At 39.1% G+C, this 20,825-nt stretch overlaps 1 protein-coding gene across 1 annotated transcript; it reads left to right on the forward strand.

Annotated features, from left to right (window-relative positions):
* Nucleotides 1-1,336: 1,336 nt before the first annotated feature.
* On the forward strand, nt 1,337-6,256 carry elovl7a (ELOVL fatty acid elongase 7a). Its single transcript, XM_020932315.2, has 8 exons — nt 1,337-1,491; nt 2,313-2,384; nt 2,467-2,657; nt 2,903-2,983; nt 3,200-3,256; nt 3,619-3,724; nt 4,164-4,300; nt 4,803-6,256. Exons 2-8 carry the CDS (start codon nt 2,321-2,323, stop codon nt 5,097-5,099), a joined length of 933 nt encoding a protein of 310 aa, XP_020787974.1. The 5' UTR covers nt 1,337-1,491; nt 2,313-2,320; the 3' UTR covers nt 5,100-6,256.
* The last annotated feature ends 14,569 nt before the right edge of the window (nt 6,257-20,825 follow it).

Consider the following 20,825-nt stretch of genomic DNA (forward strand, 5'->3'; position numbering starts at 1 on the left):
AGAAGTTGCCGATACGATACGATACATATCTCGATGCAGTGCACTTTCAATTTGATATGATATATTTCAAATCGATTCGATACGGTTCAATAAAAAATAAAGTCTAAATCATGGCTGTGATACTAAAGTCTTTGTTAAACCAGTTCTTGTGCAAAGTTCATATGAAACACAAACATTTTAATCCTCAAAACAGTGAAAATGTCAAATGTGTTGATTAAAGGAGTTTTCCTTCCTCTAAACAAGTAACAAAACTGTAGCACTGTAACAAAATAATTTAGTAAAACACACGTAAAAATACTCTTGCTGATATAGCAATACAGTAGCCCACGATATTCAATACTGTATCATCACATTAAACGATACGATATATTGATATTTTGATATTTTTGCACACCCCTAATTACTATTTCATATTGCTGCTGCCAGACTGCTCACCGGTCCCAAAAATAGAGACCATATTACACCAATCCTTGCCCAACTCCACTGTTTACCTGATTTTAAAACTGTATTATTTGTTTTTAAATCACTGAACACACTTGCATCACGGTACATCACTGATCCTTTAACCCCACACACTGCCCCTCGGTCTCTCAGGTCAAACTCTCTCAACCTACTGTCCGTCCCACCGTCCCGCCTCAAAACCAGGGGAGGACGAGCTTTCTCTGTTATCTGTTATCTGAGGTCACGCTCCTCCTTATCTCTTTTAAAAACCCTCCTAAAAACACATTTTTTTCAAGATGTCATTCAGCAGCTCATGACCTTTACTTTGAAGATGTCAACTTTAGATTTTATCTTTTGTGTATTAAGCCACTCTTTCATGTAATATTTTGTGTATTTTATATTTGTTTTATTGTTTCACTATGGAGCAACTTGTTATGGTTTGCGGTTTTAAATGTGCTATATAAATAAAATGACTTGTTAGGAAATATTTAAAAGCCATTATTTTAGTTTTGTCTCTCGGGTTATCAGTCACAATGTAATAGAAGCTTAGTTTAGTATTATAGGCCCACAATTTCCACCAGATTTTATTAACTGCATGAATAAGATTAATTAATTTGGTTATTTTTAATTAATGCAAGTGATGATAGTCTATTCTTAGTTATTTTCCTCACCTCTTGTCAGAACAGGCCAATTAAAAATAAATAAATAAATTATAATTCGACGATTATGAAATCTTTTGTACCTAAACTGTGGGTTTCGTCTTCATTTTTTTCAGAGGTGAGGCATCACGTAAGAATGCCCTTTTTTTACGCACTTTTCCGGTACTCGTATTGACCAATCAGAGGCCTCTTCTCGCTCCGGTCCCCGCCCACCCCCGGCGCCATAAGACGCGCGCGGACGCCGCTCGGCCCAAACGCGCAGTGACGAGAGCGCACCTGAAGCGGAGGCGCAGGTGATTCGTACCTGGGACTTCGTGTGTGGTACATCGGATTTTACTTGGAGAAATACTGTTTTTATTCGTCACTTTGGAAGCGAAGGACACAGATAAAGGTTTGTACGCTTCATGGTTGTTTAAAAGTTGATAAAACGCGAGGAGATTCTTAAAAAAAAGTGGTCGAAAAGTGCTGCGATGACAAGTTTCTGTAGCTAGCAGTAACGTTATAGTTGTTGTTTTACGATATATTTGGCTCGTTCTCGTTCAGTTCACGATTAAGTAATGTACGTGAAAGCATTTATCAGGCTATCAAGGTTTTTTTTTTTTTCTTTCTGTATTCAAATCGTTCACTACGTCTTGGTTTTACGCAGGCTACACATTTTTTTTGGTTTTGTTTTGTTTTTACTAATCTCGTATTGACACCCACCGTTCTGCTGGTTCACTAATCTCTGGGAGTTGGCTTTTAACAGGTGAAATGATTAGGTGTGCCATTGTTTTCCATCATGAGTCCAATCCATTGGCAACTTGTCAAGACCTGCCACGTTTTTTTTTCTCTTTGAAGGGCCATAATATTTTCTTTAATGACCAAACAGACTTTTCAGACACTTGAACTCTCCTTTTTTTTAATCCTAAACGGCTCAGTATAGTGATTTATTGATTTTAAAATGTCAAATCATTTAAATTTCCGTAGCCCATCATAATGTAGTGAAACTCATGCTTTTATTGTAGGCTACTTTTTAATTTAATTTTTTTTGGACTGGTAAATTTAAAGGTTGCTTGCTTGCATACATACAATACATCCTGTGTGCTTTGGAAAAAATGCTGCTCATGTCTGGTCCGTCTGGTTGTTCAACTTGTTCACTGGACAAATAGCTCTTTTAGCTTGCCAGTCTCCTTGCTTTTCACGTCTTAGAACATTTTCGCTTTGCTTTTGCAGGTCCCAAAATGGAGTTCAGTAACGTGAAGTCAACAGTCGCCCTCGCTTACGACCGGTTCATCCAAAACGCAGGTAAGTTTTTGTTTTCCGTTCGCTAAAATCCTAAATCCTACAGCGAGATTTACTGAACCTTTTTGATTCTTCTTTTTTGCAGATGTCCGGACGGAAGACTGGCTGCTCATGTCCTCTCCTCTTCCTCAAACCATCATAATCCTGGCGTACATCTACTTCGTCATGTCGCTCGGTCCAAGGATGATGGAGAACCGCAAAGCTTTCGACCTGAAAAATGTCTTGATTGTGTACAACTTTGCAGTGGTCGGACTTTCTCTGTACATGTGTTATGAGGTATGAAGCTTTTTCCTATTGTCCCAACTCCTCACATTTGCATTTTCTGGTAGATATTCTGATAACTTCTGTAACGTATGGGCCAGTCATCAGTTATGCTTGACAGGTTTTGAATATATGCCAAGTGTGCCTACAATAGCCATGGACACTTCCTTATGCCATATTTGGGCTTCCTCTGGCTCTTTTCATCATAGTGAAGGCTTAATTTTGTTGTTTTAACATGAATATTTTTCATATTTTTTCAGTTTGTTATGTCCGGATGGGGAACGGGATACTCTTTTCGCTGCGATTTGGTTGACTACTCGGACTCGCCACAAGCTTTGAGGGTAGGTTCATAAAAGTAATAAAAATAAAAACTTATGCCAATAATAATAAAACAAATAATTAAAATAAAACAAAAAAATAACAAAAATAAACAAATAATAATAAAAATAATAAATAAATAAAAATAATAATACAAATTAAAATAATAATTAGAAAAATAATAATAATTTTTTTAAAAAGGAATGTGATGGAACTAACTTTTCTCCTTTTTCCAATAGATGGCGGCAACATGCTGGCTCTACTATTTCTCAAAATTTATTGAAATGCTGGACACGGTGAGTAGTAGCTCATACAGTCTCTTTCTAGTAAATGGTTTTATCATGATACTAAAATGTGGAACTCTTTTGTATACTTAGTATTTAGTCATCTAAAGCAGGATCAACTACTGAGCCATTTCCTTTTCTAAGAAACTTTGCTGAAATCACATCCTGGTATTTAGAAACAATGTCGTCTTAATGACCAAGAAGCCTTTTCTAAAATTATTCAAGATGGGTTAAAGTTTCTTGTGACGGAAATTTGCTCAAATAAGTATCTAGTTTCAGTAGTATTTTAGCATGAGGCCAGTGTTTAGTTGACAACCCTGTGCGTTTTTGACTTCATATAAGCTACACTGTACTGACTTTTAATCCCCTTTCAGATCTTCTTTGTGCTGAGGAAGAAAAACAGTCAGGTCACGTTTCTCCACGTTTACCATCACTCCATCATGCCCTTCACCTGGTGGTTCGGCGTCCGCTTTGCTCCAGGTACAGCATTTGTTTTATTATTGAAAAATGTGTAACTTTTCTGGTAGATCACCTGCTTGTCTCTTTGGAGATGTTATTGCATTTTTAGTAGTTTTCACAGTATGGCATCAAACTTTTACATCTACATAAAGTCGAGAAATTGAAGTTCTAGAAGGACTCACAGTATGAATAATATGCATTTCCAAGGTATTAGCCACAAAGTGAATAAATGCTGCATGATTTCAGTGCCATACAGTGGAAAATTTCTAGACAAGCCAATAAAATGTCCAGACAGTGGCACACCCTCGACCAGAAAAGTTGCATAGTACACTTAAGGACAAGTCGTTGTTTACATTGTTGACATGTGTACTAGTACTGTCCTGGTTTTTTCACTTTACTTATAGATCCGATACTTTAATATTTCCCTAGTGTATTCTAATAAATATTTTTTGTTTTTCAGGTGGTCTCGGGACATTCCACGCTCTCCTCAACTGCGTGGTCCATGTGATCATGTACACGTACTACGGGCTGAGTGCCATGGGCCCACGATACCAGAAATACCTGTGGTGGAAGAAGCACCTCACCACCATCCAGCTGGTACGTCGACTATTAAACCGTTCAAGTTCATGCCAGTTGTGATTGTCACGTGTTAAATCTAATTAACGACTCGGAGCCAAATTGTCGGCACGTGTACGCTGCAGCATGGCACTGGTTTATTTATTCATTCATTCACGCTACTGGGGTTGTCGAAATCAGATTCTAATCTCTGCTGAAACTAGTATCGTTTTATCAGAACAGAGACTGGTTTGTGGTTTAAAAATATATTCTAAATAAAGTTTGGAGTTTTAGTATCCTGACACTAACATTTGTTGACATACTTCTGGTCAAAATTGGCTAGTTTGAAAATGTAAAGTAATAAGTCAAAATGTTCAAATGGACAGTTCTGACTAGAAACGACAAGTGTGAACAAGTTAGGCAAGTTTATTTATCATTTGTAGTAAAAAAAACACATTAGAAACCATGTGTAAGTGTATTAAACTGACATTGCAATGGTCTCATAAAGCAGTTGTTTGTAATGAAACTCCTTTTGTGTCCTCAGATCCAGTTTGTGACGGTCACCACCCACATCAGTCAGTATTTTGTCATGAAGGACTGCCCATACCAGTTCCCCATCTTTATCTACATCATCGGCTTGTACGGCATGATTTTCCTGTTCCTCTTCCTCAACTTCTACTACCACGCCTACACCAAAGGCAAGAGGCTGCCCAAGGTGCTGCAGGCTCAGACATGGGCTCACCACACCAACGGAGTCATGAGCGGGACCACCAGCGCAGAGGTCAACGGGCACTCAAACGGGCTTTCCAACGGGCACAGCCTCCACCACAAACAAGCGTAAGACCAGCGGACGTTAAGGCTTAAGCGACCAGCCCCTGAACCAGAAAGACTGTTTACATATTTAAGCTTCACTCGCCCATTGCAAGGGACTTATTTAAATGTTTACACCAACTTTTTATAAGGATGGGACAAGATCTCGTGAGACAAAATCGCCACAAGATGTTTAAAATGATCTTTATCTCTAGATTTTCCACGCGTTCTCTTTTGGATTGGGTAAAAAAGGAGTGAGACAAGGTGCATTTCTTGACGCTGTAGTAAAACAATGGTGCAAAAAATGTTAAGTAAATTAAAACCGGTGGATCGTTTATTCACAATCTTGTCTTGTCTCACTCTCGTTGACCCAATCTTGTGTATCATTTTTATGGAAATTGTCTCACCCCACCTGCACCAACGTGTATAAAGATTTCAACTGTAAGTATTCCTAAGTGTCAGTAATCAACTTTTACACATTATTTAAGCCCATTTTAAGTTATTAAAATTGCCATTAGATGTATGTAGTTTAATAATCGCTAAGTGATCATTTTTACCTTTGTGACTTGATCTTAAGTTTTGAAAAGATTTTTAGTGACTTGGGTTAACTTGTGCACTAAACCCTAGAGAATAATACCAGGTCAAAATGAACATGAATATCTCACTAGGATTAATTTTTGCCTGGCTCACGGCTGCTGATGGTTCAAACTGCGTAACACTATAGTTCCTATGAAGCGGTGACAGAAGACGTGGAGGGCTGAGTTACTGGTTCTTGAAGGATCCAAAGTAGAGCTCATTGTAACTACTTCCTGAACAGACACACTAACAGGTTTTGACACTTAGAAATGCATGTTATTGATACCAAACTCACAAACTACTCACCTCGCCTGCTTAAGTTGTGATTCTTGTGTGAAAATGGTCTGAAACGTTGCTTTTTGGACTGTCAGTGGAGTAGTTTACTTGTTATAATGATCTTAATGTAAAGTGACATAACTGTCTGCTCCTTTGGTGACCGAGGACCCTCTCCTTGGTTTGATGTTGAAAAGATTTGACCCTTTTCTCTAAACGCAAACACCGGACACTCATGTTGACTATTTCTCATGCTGTTAATATTGATGATTACTGTGTGTATATTGTTTATATTGTATTTTTTATTGTATTTATGAAAATAAAATGTTTGTATTCTTACTCCTGTCTCCTATGCTTTGTCACGCTTAAGATGTGTAGTTTGTCTGTAATGGACCTGTCCAACACTAGAGGGTGGTGTTCTCTAAAGGTGTTTGCTCATCTCTGAATTGAACATGGGGTGAATTGTTACTTCAAAATGTTTGGTAAAAGTAAAAAGCAGTACCCCGATGAGCTGGATTTTAAGATCTTAAAATCCAGCTCAGGTTTATGGTGCAAAATGTAACATTCTACTTAAACACAGTAAGTTTGTTTTTACCTTTTTATGTTTAACTCATCTCCAGATCTTTGTCAGTAGGACCTTTAGGGCAGGGGTGTCAGACTCATTTTGGTCCGGGGGCCGTATCCAACCTACTTTTATCCCAAAGGGGTCGGCTCAGAAAAATCATTGCTATTTTTGGGGTGTATATGCCATAAGTTCAAATATTTGTGCAAAGAAACGCAAATCTATTACACAAATCTTTTTTAATTGATGAACTCTTTCTTTTACAAAATATTATCATGATCAACCTGAAACTTTAAGAAAAATGCAATTTCAACACCATGTTTTTAACATTAACTTGTATGTAAATAGGAATAAGTCAATTTTTCTTGGAAAATCCTGCACTTGGCTCCACTTTTCTCATTTTTGACATTTTGCTGATGAGGGTGTCACGGTCAACAGTCAAAACGATCGTCCTTTAACAGTGTTTGGAAAGAGACAAGTCTTCATTTGTGCTGCTCTGGTGGGAGGGGCCACGCACAGAGGCACTGGAGACACTGCTATGCTAAGTGGCGCAGAAAATCACCAATATGTTAATAGAAAATATAATTAAAATATTTTAGTAGAAAATCACCCAAGGGCCAGATTAAAGGTCTTGGAGGGCCGGTTCTAGCCCCTGGGCCGTATGTTTGACACCCCTGCCTTAGAGGATACCAGTGTGTGTGCCCAAGGGTGACCACAGGGAGAACATGCGAACTCCGCACCTTGGCTGGGGATTGGACCATCAATCTTGTGAGGCGAGAGTAGTAGAGGTAGTTTTATTCCTTATTTGTACCTACACGTTGTACCTCTTGACCTTTCCTTTCAGCTGGTGGTAAGTGGCGTTTGCAAGGAGCAGGAAGACGGCACCACCTTCAGGCTGGTGGAGGATCTGTTCTCTAAGATGCGCCCTGATCATCTCCACAGTGTGAGGGGCAGAGTCTAATCCCAGACAACTGCACCAACACTGGGCTCTCTGTGTGAGAAGGATAATTATGTAACGACAAACCCGTCATTAGCTGAAACATCCACTGTCTTTTAAATTATGTAACAAACACAGTATAGTGAGGGGCTGGTTAAAAAGTACAATTTTGGGATGGATGATATTGACGAAAATGAATCTTGATGATGCTCAGACTATATTGTGCGAACAGAAAGGTGTCGCAAAGAAAAGTCTAATTGTATTCCTGGGTTTTGGACGACATTACAAGTAATATACAGTGTTGGGAAGGTTAGTTTTAAAATGTAATCCCCTACAGATTACAGATTACATACCCCAAAATGTAGTTTGTAACGGAATCCATTAAATTACTTAAAGTGAGTAACGTAATCTGAATACTTTGGATTACTTGATTTGCTGTAGAGAAACAAAGACGAGGATATCGTAACATAAGATGTTTTGTCTGATAAAAGAAAATGAAAAGCCCAGACTTTTACTGAACCAAATTAAAAATATTATTGACAGAAGACGAGGAGACACGGTCCACTCAGCATGATCCTGTTAAATCCTGGTTTAGACCTGGTTTAGTCCTGGTTTAGACCTGGTTTAGACCTGGTTTAGTCCTGGTTTAGTCCTGGTTTAGACCTGGTTTAGTCCTGGTTTAGACCTGGTTTAGACCTGGTTTAGTCCTGGTTTAGTCCTGGTTTAGACCTGGTTTAGTCCTGGTTTAGTCTGGTTTAGTCCTGGTTTAGACCTGGTTTAGTCCTGGTTTAGTCCTGGTTTAGACCTGGTTTAGTCCTGGTTTAGTCCTGGTTTAGTGTCCGGCAATGAGTGGAGTTACTGAGAAAAAAACAAAAACAAAACAAAACAAAAAAAATTAGGATATAGCCCCAAATGTGAAAACAGATAAATACCGCCGTGTAATCCATTTATTTCAACAAAGTAACTGTAATCCAATCACCACTCACTGAAACAGTAACTGTAACTGAATACAGTTACTCATAATTTGTACTCTGATTACATAACTCCAGTACATGTAATCTGTTACTCCCCAACACTGGTTATATATAATACAGATGGAGAACAGCAAAATCAATATTGATACTTTGCATTCTCAAAATTCATAGTTAAATACATTTTATAATTTATTATTGAGTTTCAGGCTATTTGAAAACTTTTTTTTTTTTTTGACAGTGTTTACTAATGTACATTGTGTCATGAATTACTTGGAGATACATGTAGAACACCCCCAGTCTGATGTCGCCGCAAACTATCGATTGTTAATGTTTTTGTTTGTTTGTTTGTTTGTTTTGTTGGTTGTTTTTTGTAATTCAGCCTTTTTTTCTTTTTTTTTGGAATACAAGAAGTTGACAGTTCTAGTCAATAATGTAAATCATCAGGTTAAATGTTTGTGAATTTACATTTTAGATATTTCATGTCGAAGTACAATGTAATCCATCGGGAAATCTGGCTCTTTCTGGCGTATGACATCACCAAAAACATGTTCACACTTACCGTTATTTGGTCCTGAATTAAGCCCATTTTAGTCCTTTTGTGGACTTGGTTTCATCATGTTCTAGTCCTGGTTAAGTGTTGATTGAGTCCAGATATAGTTTCAAATTTTGTCCAGGTTTAGTCCCCATTTTGATGTTTTTATACTCTTATGTGGAGGTTTACAACACATGTTTTTACAGCGTTTCCATACATTCAAATTTGACATAACCTCAAAACCACATTCACAGTATTATCATCCTTTCAGTATTCTGCCAGCATATATCCCCTTACACAGCTGTTCTCCAGTAAATATCTCATTGTATTGAGTTTTCCCTCCGGGTGTTTTGCCTTAAGCCTGTTCTGGACTTGTGCCATAAAGCGTGATGTTTGTTTTGTCTGTGGATGATTTCATGGGCGAGTGAAACCCAGTCCCATAATGACTAATGAACTCTAATCATATCTGAATGTGTTTGTGTCCTGGACTAAGCTGTGCTCTGGGGTCACACTGGGATGTGATGATATGAAGTTAAATTAAGAGAAACCACCACTGGTCGTCTGGTTGAATCCGTGTGTCATTCGTTCATTCGTTTTTCAATATAAAACCAAAAATAAGAAAATGAAAAAAAAAAAGTTTTCTTCATTATTTGTCTCCAAAACCAAAATGAAAAAATGGATAACGGACTTGCACATTTGCGTTAAAAGTTGATATGCAGCGTTACAACAATTGTCTTCATGTTTTTGTCACATATTCATTCTTCTTTGAATAGCTAGCTGATCCTATTTCACTCATACGTCATTATTTAGTCCTGTAGTACTTTTTGTTGTATCTTAAAATGTAATGAACTACTCACATTTGATATTCTGTGAGTTTTGTTAAAAGAGACCTAATATGTTTTAGTCATTTAAAAATTCTGTCTGCAGATGTGTATCCATACCAATGCTAAAAGCTTGGCCTTATAAGTACACATTAAAAATAATACAGTGACATTGAAATTAATACTAAAGTAGTGATCGATGTACATGTAGTATGAATTCAACTGAGGGGTCTAAATGTAATGTTTCTAAACACATTTGTCTGTCGTTCTAGAGGAAATTAAGAACATTGTTTATGTTAATTATTTCCTGTGGCAGGACACTTCTGAGGAGGCCAAGAGGATCGAGGACGATCTGTCCCTGAGGGACCACAGTGCTCCTGTGAAGGAAGAGTCTGTGACAGGAGGAGATGCCTCTGACCCATCTGAGGTGCTGGGGGAGTACATCCTCCAGTTTGGGAAATACGAGGGGATGTGGGCTACACCTTGTACCTCATCCAGAGTCAGCAGATAGAGGAGACTGCAGGAGCGGTGATGGCTGAGCGGTATAGCAACGACAGCCTTCAGTCCTTCCTACGCTCTACCTTTGACTTCCAGGAGATCACCTCTCTTCTCCAGCGTGAGGCACAAACAGCACCCATGCCCACTCCAGCAGGAGGAAGAGCAGCTGGTGGGATCTGGTGTCCGTGCCAGCAGTGCCTGGAGGGAGGTCTGGGAGAGCAGGGGTCCTGGCTACGCAGCCTTCATCCTCAACATGAAGTGTGCAGTCCTCAGGTTCATAAAGAAATTCACTGATGTCTTAACCTGAAACACTCACTTTCAGTGACTTAGTTTTTGTTAATAACAAAAAAGTTGTTAATTACATGCCTATTACTATTTAATGTATAATTCTGAAGAACAACTTTTTGCACTGATAAATACACAGTGGTTTATGTTTCATAGGCGTCTAACTGTACCCAAAAGCTCGCCCTCTTTCTTAAATTGTCTCTATTTTTGCGGCTGCTAAAAGGAGTAGCTCTCTGGCATTTTTGTTTTGTAAAGGAGCTCATCAGAGGAAAAAGGTTGGTGACCCCTGCCCTAAGAGCAAATAAACTCTCCACTGGTGCTGCTCAAGGTGTTTTTAGAATCATGGAGCTGTTCTGGTCAGAAAGGCTGTAGGTCTGCGAGTATCTGTGGGTATCAACATATGGAAAATTAAGACATTAAAGACAACATTTACAACTAAATATTTTATCTTTTGAATGAAAAAGTGCTCAAAATGTTGTTATTAAAGGAAGCAGAAACACATGAATAAATGTTGGGGGGAAAAAAACAAACTTCTTTTAGTGTTCAAGTGCGTGCCATTTTTTATTTAACTTTATTTCTTCTCTATAAACCTCAAAGCCTCAATAAAGGTTTGTACGTAATTTGGGCCAAACATCTGACTAGAGGAAACACTAGATTTAGAACAACAGTAGCTCTAGTCCAACAGCAGAGGGCGCTGCACTCACTGTTGTCATACGGGGAAAGAGGAAATGCCTATAAGTGTAGAACGAGACTTTTTAAATGACATTATGAACCAAAAATAGTGACCAGGTGTCCTTATTTACCTGGGACAGTCCCAATTTTGAGCCTGTGTCCCCTGTCCCAGCAGATTTATCCAAAACCACTGATTTGTCCCAGTTTTATACAAGACATGCCCCAGGTGTCTCTATTTTTGACCAATTTGATGCCTGGTAACAGTAAAGAGATACATAAACTGTAATTTGTTTAGGAAAAAACTCTTTAAACACAAAGAAAACTGTGTGACTATAACCCTAGTCTTGACATCTTGTTTTCGAGGGGGTCCTCATAAATACAGACTAAGACAGATACAGTAGGGCAGACAGTAGGATACATCAATTAAAAAAGCATCAACACAACCACAAACACTCACTCACTTGTATATTTATAATTTTGGCGTAGGTGCCCCCGCCCCCCCCAAAAAAAATTATACCACCAGCCGCCACTGACTTCCTGTATTACCAAAAGGCGGAACAGAGTGTTAAACGATGTGTGATGTGCGAAGATGCAACAAAACTCCAGGTCAACAACATTATATCATAGATCAGAAAATAACATAATATGGGTTCTTTACAACCAAGCAGTAACTTTTTCAGTAAACATGCTGATCATAACTTTTTACAGATGGTGAAAGTAAATGCGGATGCACTAAAAACAGATGCTATTTAGTTTAAAGGTCAGGGGGTGGAGCTGCGGAGACTTGGAGTGTGCTGCTGGGCCTGACCCTGGGAGCGTATGTCTTTGGGGGATAATTATCAACATTTATTTCACATAATTATGGTTATTTCACGACTGAATAAAAACGTGCTCTCTTCCTCTGACGGTTTAAGGCGGAGAAAGAGCTGCCATTTGGAGAGACCAGCTCAGCGTGATTACTGTAGCTACTGTTCTGTTCTGTGCTGCCGCCGATGCTCTGAGGGCTATTAGCGTGTCAGCCTCTTTACAGGTTTGGGTTTGTGTTTTGTTCAAGTCCGTGCTATTCCTGAAAGCAGTAATTTAAAGTGCACTGAGTAACTTTTCTGGTGGAGGTTGGCAAACAGCTCACAGCTTTTCTTCATGTAGATTTATAGATTTCTTTGCGTGGGATGTTCCAAAGTATGGTATTAAATTCGTCTGTTCCCATGGAGACGAGCAGACGACACCGCCAGACCAAGTTGGATGTCAGATCTGTGGAGTGGACACCCTGTTCACAGCATAAAAGTATTTTTAAGGTGCTTTTTGTCAATAAACACATGTAATTTAATAAATACATGCGTTTAATGCCATACTGCGGACAGTGTTGGGAAGGTGACTTTTAAAATGTAATCCCCTACAGATTACAGATTACATACCCCAAAATGTAGTTTGTAACGGAATCCATTAAATTACTTAAAGTGAGTAACGTAATCTGAATACTTTGGATTACTTGATTTACTGTAGAGAAGCAAAGACGAGGAAATTGTAACATAAGATGTTTTATCTGCTAAAAGAAAATAAAAAGCCCAGACTTTACTTAACCAAATTAAAAATACGTGACTCCCGTGACTGCGATGCCGAACTTTTACACTGCATACGGACTGAACCAGGACTGATCCAGGTCCAAGACCGACTGGGACCAGAGCGGGACCAGGGCAGGACCAGGGCGGACTCCGAGCCTTGAATCCGAGCCTCCTGTCTGGTCCCGGTCTGGTCCCGGTCTCAGTCCCGCTCTGGTCCCAGTCGGTCTCGGACCTGAATCAGTCCTGGTTTAGTCCATATGCAGTGTAAAATTTCGGCATCGCAGTCACGGAAGTCACGTAAACGGCCGTTATCCGTTTTTTCCATTCTTCATTTAAACACAAAATCGAAAACTGAAAAAAACAAATCGTTTTCTGTTTTTTCATTTTGGTTTTGGAGACAAATAATGAAGAAAACTGTTGTTTTTTCGTTTTCTTATTTTTGGTTTTATATTGAAAAACAAATGAACGAATGATACACAGATTTATTAGTACTAGTTGTTAGGGATGTAACAATAACCTAAATATCGTGATATCGTATCGTCAAAAGTCTCACAATAATATCGTGAACCATCACAATATATCGAATCACAAGTTCCGTTGCTTAAATGCCATGGTTTTATAGTAGCAACAGCTTATAAACATCAGAAACTACATATCCCATGATTCAGTTCAGTGCAGAAAACATGAAGAGATATGTTTTTTACTTGAATTCTTGGCATTATGACAGAAATAATTCACATCAAAATCTGGTCAAGGTATTTTAAAAGCAAAAAAGTGTCATATCTGCATTTATATTAGCTGCTTCAAAATATCTCAGTAAATGTCGTACCATTAGATGCATTTCGTGATAATATTGTACCAAGAGATTTGTATATCGTTACATCCCTACTAGTTATTTCACAGTTGTAAGGAGAATATTATGAATGCAGTTCTGTATAAAACTACTTTATAGTTTTTAAATGGTCTGAATGTTATAAAGCTGTTTAAGTTAATGGGTTCAGTCATTAATGGGGAAATCTGGCTTTTGTGAATATGACATCATCACAAATTACCAGTAGTGTTAACCGTAACTTTGTAATTTGTCATATTCAATTATTATTTCCGTGTATTTTCCAGCTAAAGCCTCCAGTCTCCAGTGTTCTTGTGGCAGACTTGTTGCTCAATACCAAAGACAACATTGGAAAACAAATCAGTTACGAACACATATCTCAGTTATAACTCCTTCACGGCCTTACAACTTTTGATGCAGTACTTTTACTTAAAATTTAACAAAATAAAGATGCACTGTGTAACTTTTCTGGTGGAGAGTGCGTCATCTGCTTGTTTCTATGGAGATGTTATTGCTCTGCTTAGAATGTTCCACAGTGTGACATTAAACACCTCTACCTTACATTTTTTTATAGCTCAAAAATACCTAGAAAAAAAGACATTCTGACCTGTAACTTAGTCAGGTTCGAGAAAAGTTTAATGCCATTTAAAACTGAAACGCTGATGAACCCTCCACCAGAAAAGTTACACAATGCACCTTTATCCAATGCATAGTTTTGAGTGAAGTCAAATAATAATTTACCTATTCATTTTGTCATTTGTGAAGTCATTTTCAGTTAGTATTTCCATATATTCTCCAGCTACAGCCCCTAGTCTCCAGTAGGGGTGTGCTAAAATATCAGAATATCAGTATGTATCGTATTGTTTAATGTGGTGATACAGTATCAGTATCGTGGGCTGCTGTATCGATATATCGCCAAGAGTATTTTTTTGGTATATTTTAGTAAATTATTTTGTTACAGCACTACAGTTTTTTGTTTGTTTAATGGAAGAAAACGCATTTATGCGACACATTTGACATTTTCACAGATTTTTGATGAATAAAATGTTTGTGTTTCATATGAACTTTGCACAAGAAGTTGGTTTAACAAAGACTTTTAGTATCATAGCCATGATTTAGCCATTATTTTTTACTGAATCGTATTAAATCGATTTGAAATCATCATCATATCGAATCAAAAGCTCACCGTATCGAGACATGTATCGTATTGTGGCCTATGCATCGAGTTATGTGTCATATCGGCAACTTCGTAATGACACCCAGCCTTAGTCTCCAGTCTCCTTCTTCCAGGCAGACATGTTGGCGGGCTGTGATCTGGGACGAGGTAATTGGATGATTGCACCTTTGGGAGAGAGGAGAGGACCATGGCACCCTCACACCTCCGCCGAACAGAGCACAGAGCTGTCGGGGTCGTTCTGCTCAAACTGCACGCGCTGTTCTACTCCATGACGCTTCGAGAACGCCTGATCCCGGACGGGGGTTGGGGCCTGGTTAGTTCTCGGATGGGGGAGCGCTGGGGGAGTAGCAGGTAGCGCAGTGGAGCAGCGTGGTTCTGGTGCCTGCTGTTGCTGTGTCCTTAGGCAAGACGCTTCATCCACCACTGGCCGAGTGTGGCGTGACTCAGCTAACCATGTCTAGTCTTGTAATAGCTTGAGATGAATCAAAGGCGAACGGCCTATAGGAAGTAAACAGCAGAAATGGGTGCGCCTTTTTTCTATCATTGACGTTATTCCTCCCCACCTACTTTTATGTGTGAATGATACTAAACTGAAATTCCATGCATTGTTATACAACGATGAGGTTAGACACATGTTAGAGACAAATTAGAATTTAACACCCACCAAATCTACTACATTTTCCCCCTTTCCAGCTATAGGCGCTTCAAGATATTATGACATTTTATCTGTTCTGCCTGGCAAATTAAGAATTATATTGTTTTTTCTGTATTTTTTCATGGTTTGGGTGGTCCTGCGACTTATACTCTGGTGTGACTTATTAAAATTTTCACACTGGCAGCTGCGAGAGGGCGCTCTAGGCTTGTGTGCCATTATCTGCTGCTCCTTTTACTCCTGTACCACTGTCACTTCACTCTACTGCGCATGTCTCCTGCAGAAAGAGCCTCTGTCCTGTCTGTATCATGTCAGTCGATCGCACCATTACTTCTGTACCACTGAAAATGTAAAATTTAAACAAACTTGTAAAGACAACTGAGAAGACTGAACACAAGTGCCACCAAAAAGAAAACTTAGCAGATTACAAGCTGCAAGTAGCGAAATATGCAGCCGAAAACGATAATCGAGCAGCAGAAAGAAAGTTTGGAGTGAGCGAGGAACTTGTCACACCAGGAGTGTGCGCCATGCAACTTTCCTGGAAGTCACTGGATGGATCGACAAAACATGGACTTCAGTGACAACAGAAACCATCCTGTCAGGATTCAGAAAGGCGGGAATAATTCAAATTGGAACTGATGCTGAGTCTGACAACAGCTACACAGGAGAAGAAACGTTGCTCCGTTAACCTCCGGAGGTCGCGGAGTTACCCAGAAGTGACACTGAGGATGAAGAATTCAATTGATTTAGTGATCTGGAGTGAGATCGAGAGTTTGGTAATATGTTAAGTTAACAGCCTATTGTTCTCTATTCTATTGTTATTACTAGAACTTGCCTGTAAAGATGAAATGTCAGATCATAGTCTCTGATTTTATAAAATAAAATTCCCCCTAAAGGTATAGCCCTCTGCAGCATCTCAGGCTCAAATATGATCATCCAATCATATTCCTTTTTTCAGTGATGCATGTAAAACAAAGGAGCTCATTGGTCACATATTATTTACAAATAAAATGTAACAGAGTTTAGTGATTCGCTCATTGATGCAGCAAAAATCCGCAATGTTTTTCAGTCCCCTGTGATCTTTTTTCCTCATAAGCAGTCGTATTTGTTGACTATACATGTCCCTGATTGGCTAATCCACCTGCCAATCACGCCCATCTGAAAAAAGGGCGACCCACAAATGACCAGACTCACATCTTCATAGTATCATGTCTCACGTCTTCAAGTATTGCAGAAGTGTATTTTCTGGATCCCAGGCAAACATTTCCAGGCACAAAAAAAAAATCCGTAAACAATATATACAATCCTATACAGCAACCCAACACACAAACCCACACTCAAACCCTCACACCTTCACTTTGTATTTGAGACCGGTCCCTACATTGAAGAGCACCAAAAGGACAATTCTGCACAATTTGTGTATATCCAAGTAGCACTCCTGCCCCCAAATCTTTACACAAACCCACACTGTCAACAACTGAACACGACCAAAAAGATCCAGTTATAAACATAAAATCAGATCAAATTTACATTTTGCAGTGACATCATGCTGGGGGTGTTCTGCATGAATGGCAGTGGAATACTCAGCATTTACCATGGTGACACTGCAAACAGTAAAAAAAAAAAAAAAAATACAAAACGGATTTAAACCAGGCTGACCAGACGTCCCTATTTACCCGAGACAGTCCCAGTTTTGAGCCCTGTGTCCCTGTCGCAGCAGATTTATACAAAACCGGTGATTTGTCCCAGTTTTATGCAAGAAATGCCTCAGGTGTCCCTATTTTTGTCCAATGTGAAACCTGCAAACGGTAAAGAGAGGCAGAAATTGTCATTTATTTCGGTAAAACACAGAAAAGCTGCTTAAAAACGACCAAAACCCAAAGAAAATGTGACTATACTGACTCACATGGCTCTGCATAACATTTTTCCTTGATTATGCACTCGTCTCACAATTTTAATATTACCAACCACCAAAAAAAAAAATAAATAAATAAATAAAAAAAGGGGATGTCCCAGTTTTTTATTTTGAAATTCTAGTCACCCTAATGTTACTTTACCTGTTGTCGTTCTAACTAAATCAACTCTTGTGTTAAAATAAAGCTCAGAATCACGCGAATCTTCTTGAAAAGCAAATTCTACTTTCCACGTTTTCTCTGCTCCAGTTTTCCTCCTGCTGCGCGTGAGAAATAATCTGATGCGACAGGAGCCGGCACAAATAGTAGCTCTTTTAGCCTATAGCATTAGCATTAGCTTCTTCCACCCAGTGCGTCTGAAGAGCCCGCGGCGCTGTTAGCCACGTACGCGTTCTTCTGCTCACTGTGCTGCCCGCGACCCCCGGTTACATGTGCTCCTGTGTGCTCCTCCAGAAAATCGATTATTCCCCCAAAGGCTGGACGCGGGCTATTAGTGGGAAAAAACAGCTATTTATTTAAGCAGGGAAAGTGAAACGACATGCCATAACCGATATTTCCACAAAGAGCTGTGTGCCACCCACGTAAATAACTATGTATTCGAGTAAAAGTACTGTTAATCTAATAATATTACTCTAGAAGTGATTTGAATTTTTTTATTTGAATGTGTTGCGATGGAAAAAAAGCCTTTAACCGTATAAAAAACGAAAATAGCTTAGCAAAAATACTAATGTCCATCCACAATCTTTTGATGGGCAGGTTATTTAAAGCCACAGTATGTAACTTTTTTGCAAAATTAGACTAAAATAAAAGCATATTGGCTGTGTTTATTGCATTAAAAACTGGCCTAAAGAAGGACCTCCTATTGTTTGTTTCCACTGAAATGTTGTTTCTTTGGCGATGATCTTCCACATTTACACCGGTCAAAAGTTTTAGAATAAGGCTGCGTTCAGACTGCAGCCTGAAGTGACCCAAATCCGATTTTTTGGCCCCTATGTGACCTGTATCTGATCTTTTAATGACAGTCTGAACAACACAGATCCAGATTTTTTCAAATGTGACCCAGGCCACTTCGACATGTGGTCCTGAAACCGATACATATCTGATCTTTTGACATGCGACTTCAGTCTGAACGGCCAAAGCGCATTCATCCGACCTACACGTTATCAACAAGTCACAAACGTCACTATTCTGCGCTGAAGTAGGTGAAAATTGTTAATGAACTCCATGTCACTGAAGCGAAGCACATCACCACTCACCACTCTTGGCTACGTCTCCACATCCACACGTTCATTTCAATGGACGTTGTTGCCGCTGCCCCACAAAACGCCACGGCCAAAAACCTCGTCCTTCTCCTTCTCAGTCTCCTCCTTAAAACAAGTAAGTTGTTCATGTTCTGGCTCCGGTACAAGAGGAACTTTAAAATCGCCAGGTGCTCAATGCTCGCGTCCATGTTTGGACAACTTCTGTAAACACAGAGCACGCTCGCTGCGGTTGACGTCATCATGTCCTCCAGTGTGCATGCGGGACACTTTTGGGCCGTTTAATGTTCACGCTGGAGATTGGATAGAAGTCGAATTTAATTGGAAATGTGAGCAACCTCGGATTTCACAAAAAAATCTGAATTGAGCTTTAAGCCCTGCAGTCTGAACGTAGCCTAAGTCTCAAGTAAGTCTCAAGTCTTTGACCTCAAGTCCGAGTCAAGTCCCAAGTCAAATACAGGCAAGTCCAATTTGAGACCCGAGTCACTGGCACACGAGTCCAAGTCAAGTCCAAGTCATGTGCTTTGAGCTTCAAGTCATTTCAAGTCTTTAAACCATAGTCCCAAATATATCATAGATGTGGTTTATATAATTTTTAAAGTAAACTGTACTTAAGTCATAGTATATTTATATAGGAGTAGTATTTATATAGGAGTTGTAGAAGTGCACATATTTTCTTTTTAAATGCCTTGAAAAGAAAAGAATTAAGATTTAAGAGTGCTTAATATGTCATGGTGTTAATTTTCATTGAATTATTTTACTATTCTTGACCCAGTTTTATTTTGTATTTCTCCAGCCGTGTGTGTGTGTGTTTTGACATCCTGTTGTATTGACTGTTTGCTCCGCCCTAATGCGTCCCACCTGTGTCTCATTCATCTGTGTGCGTATAAACCCTGTGTTCTCCTTTGCCCTTTGTTGGTTCATTTGTCATTATCAGTGTCATGTCTGTTTGGATTTTTGTGTTTGGTCATTCTTTGTCTTATGAAGCAACTCCGGAAATGCAGTTTAGCATTTTGGGTCCTACTTCTGTTTCCACATGACATAATGACAGTTAATTTGTCAACTAGTCTAAGCATCAAGTGTTCGCAAGTCACAGGGCTCAAATCCGAGTCAAATCCGAAGTCTTTGTCTGTTTCATCAAGTCACATCTCAAGTCTGACTCGAGTCCAGGTCACGACTTGCAAGTCCCCGCCTCTGCGCCACACTTTTTCCAGTTTTTTACTGTTTACTGTTGACCAAAACGTATTCTAAACATTTGATTCATGAAAGTGTCCACCTTTGGCAGATATAACACCTGAACACATTTGTGGCTCAGTCTTTTTACAACAGAAATCAAAAAGTTCTTCCCAAGACTGTTGCAGAAGTTCCCATAAATGTGTGGCACTTGCAGGTTTTTTGTCTTTCACTCTTCTGTCCAGTTCATCCCAAACCAGCTCAGTGGGGTTTAAGTCTGGAGACTGTGCTGGACACTCCATGTTTTCAAGTTTACCATCTTGTTCTTTTTTCCTGAGGTCATTTTGGCAGAGCTTGGACTTGTGTTTTGTAGCTTTTATTTATTTTTTTTGTTCAGTACTTACCTTTGTACCATTTCAAGCTCTTCATTGGACTTGCACAACTTGAAATGCAAAATTGGGGTGTTCTAAAACTTTTGACCAGCAGTGTATCTCCATGAAGAATGTTCAGAAGTATAGTTTTAATTTTCTATTTCCATGGAATCATCTAGACGGCACATCACTTCCAGAAAGTTACATAAAGTTCCTATATTACGCAAAATTGACTCATGTGAGCTTCAAGTCATGTTATAATGCTGTTACCTCCTCCAAAACAGACCTGGAGTTGTGTTTTGTTTCATTCACACATGCTTGAGTAAACCTTTATTATTACTTTGTCTACATCTCCAAAGCTCAAAATGCTCTGTTCCACGTTGTGATGTCACGTTGTGGTAGCTTTCAAGTTAGCAGCTATGTTCGACCTTTTGCTCAGTCGAGATGGGAAATTCCAGGGCCGAAATTACCCAAATGATTCTAGTGAAGTAGTCTAGTCTGAGCAATTTTACCACATGACATCACAAGGTGGAGCTTTTCCGTTTGAGAGAAGAACAGAGCCTAAATATGCAAGATTCGTGAGTTTAATGTGTCAATTAAACTAAATTATATACACAAATTCATCAAAATAACAGAGAAAATGAGACTAAAGAGACATTTGTTGAACTTTGCCAATAATATCTGCAGGCAA

This window comes from Boleophthalmus pectinirostris, unplaced genomic scaffold (genome assembly GCF_026225935.1).
Source record: "Boleophthalmus pectinirostris isolate CB_2022bp ecotype Guang Dong unplaced genomic scaffold, ASM2622593v1 HiC_scaffold_4, whole genome shotgun sequence".
In the NCBI taxonomy this organism is placed as follows: Eukaryota; Metazoa; Chordata; class Actinopteri; order Gobiiformes; family Gobiidae; genus Boleophthalmus; species Boleophthalmus pectinirostris.

Excerpts from the sequence above, each read along its gene's own strand:
- elovl7a (XM_020932315.2), top strand. The coding sequence starts at position 2,321 with ATGGAGTTCAGTAACGTGAAGTCAACAGTCGCCCTCGCTTACGACCGG. Across the intron at positions 2,658-2,902 it reads CTCTGTACATGTGTTATGAG|TTTGTTATGTCCGGATGGGG; the intron begins GTATGAAGCTTT and ends ATATTTTTTCAG. Across the intron at positions 4,301-4,802 it reads ACCTCACCACCATCCAGCTG|ATCCAGTTTGTGACGGTCAC; the intron begins GTACGTCGACTA and ends TTGTGTCCTCAG.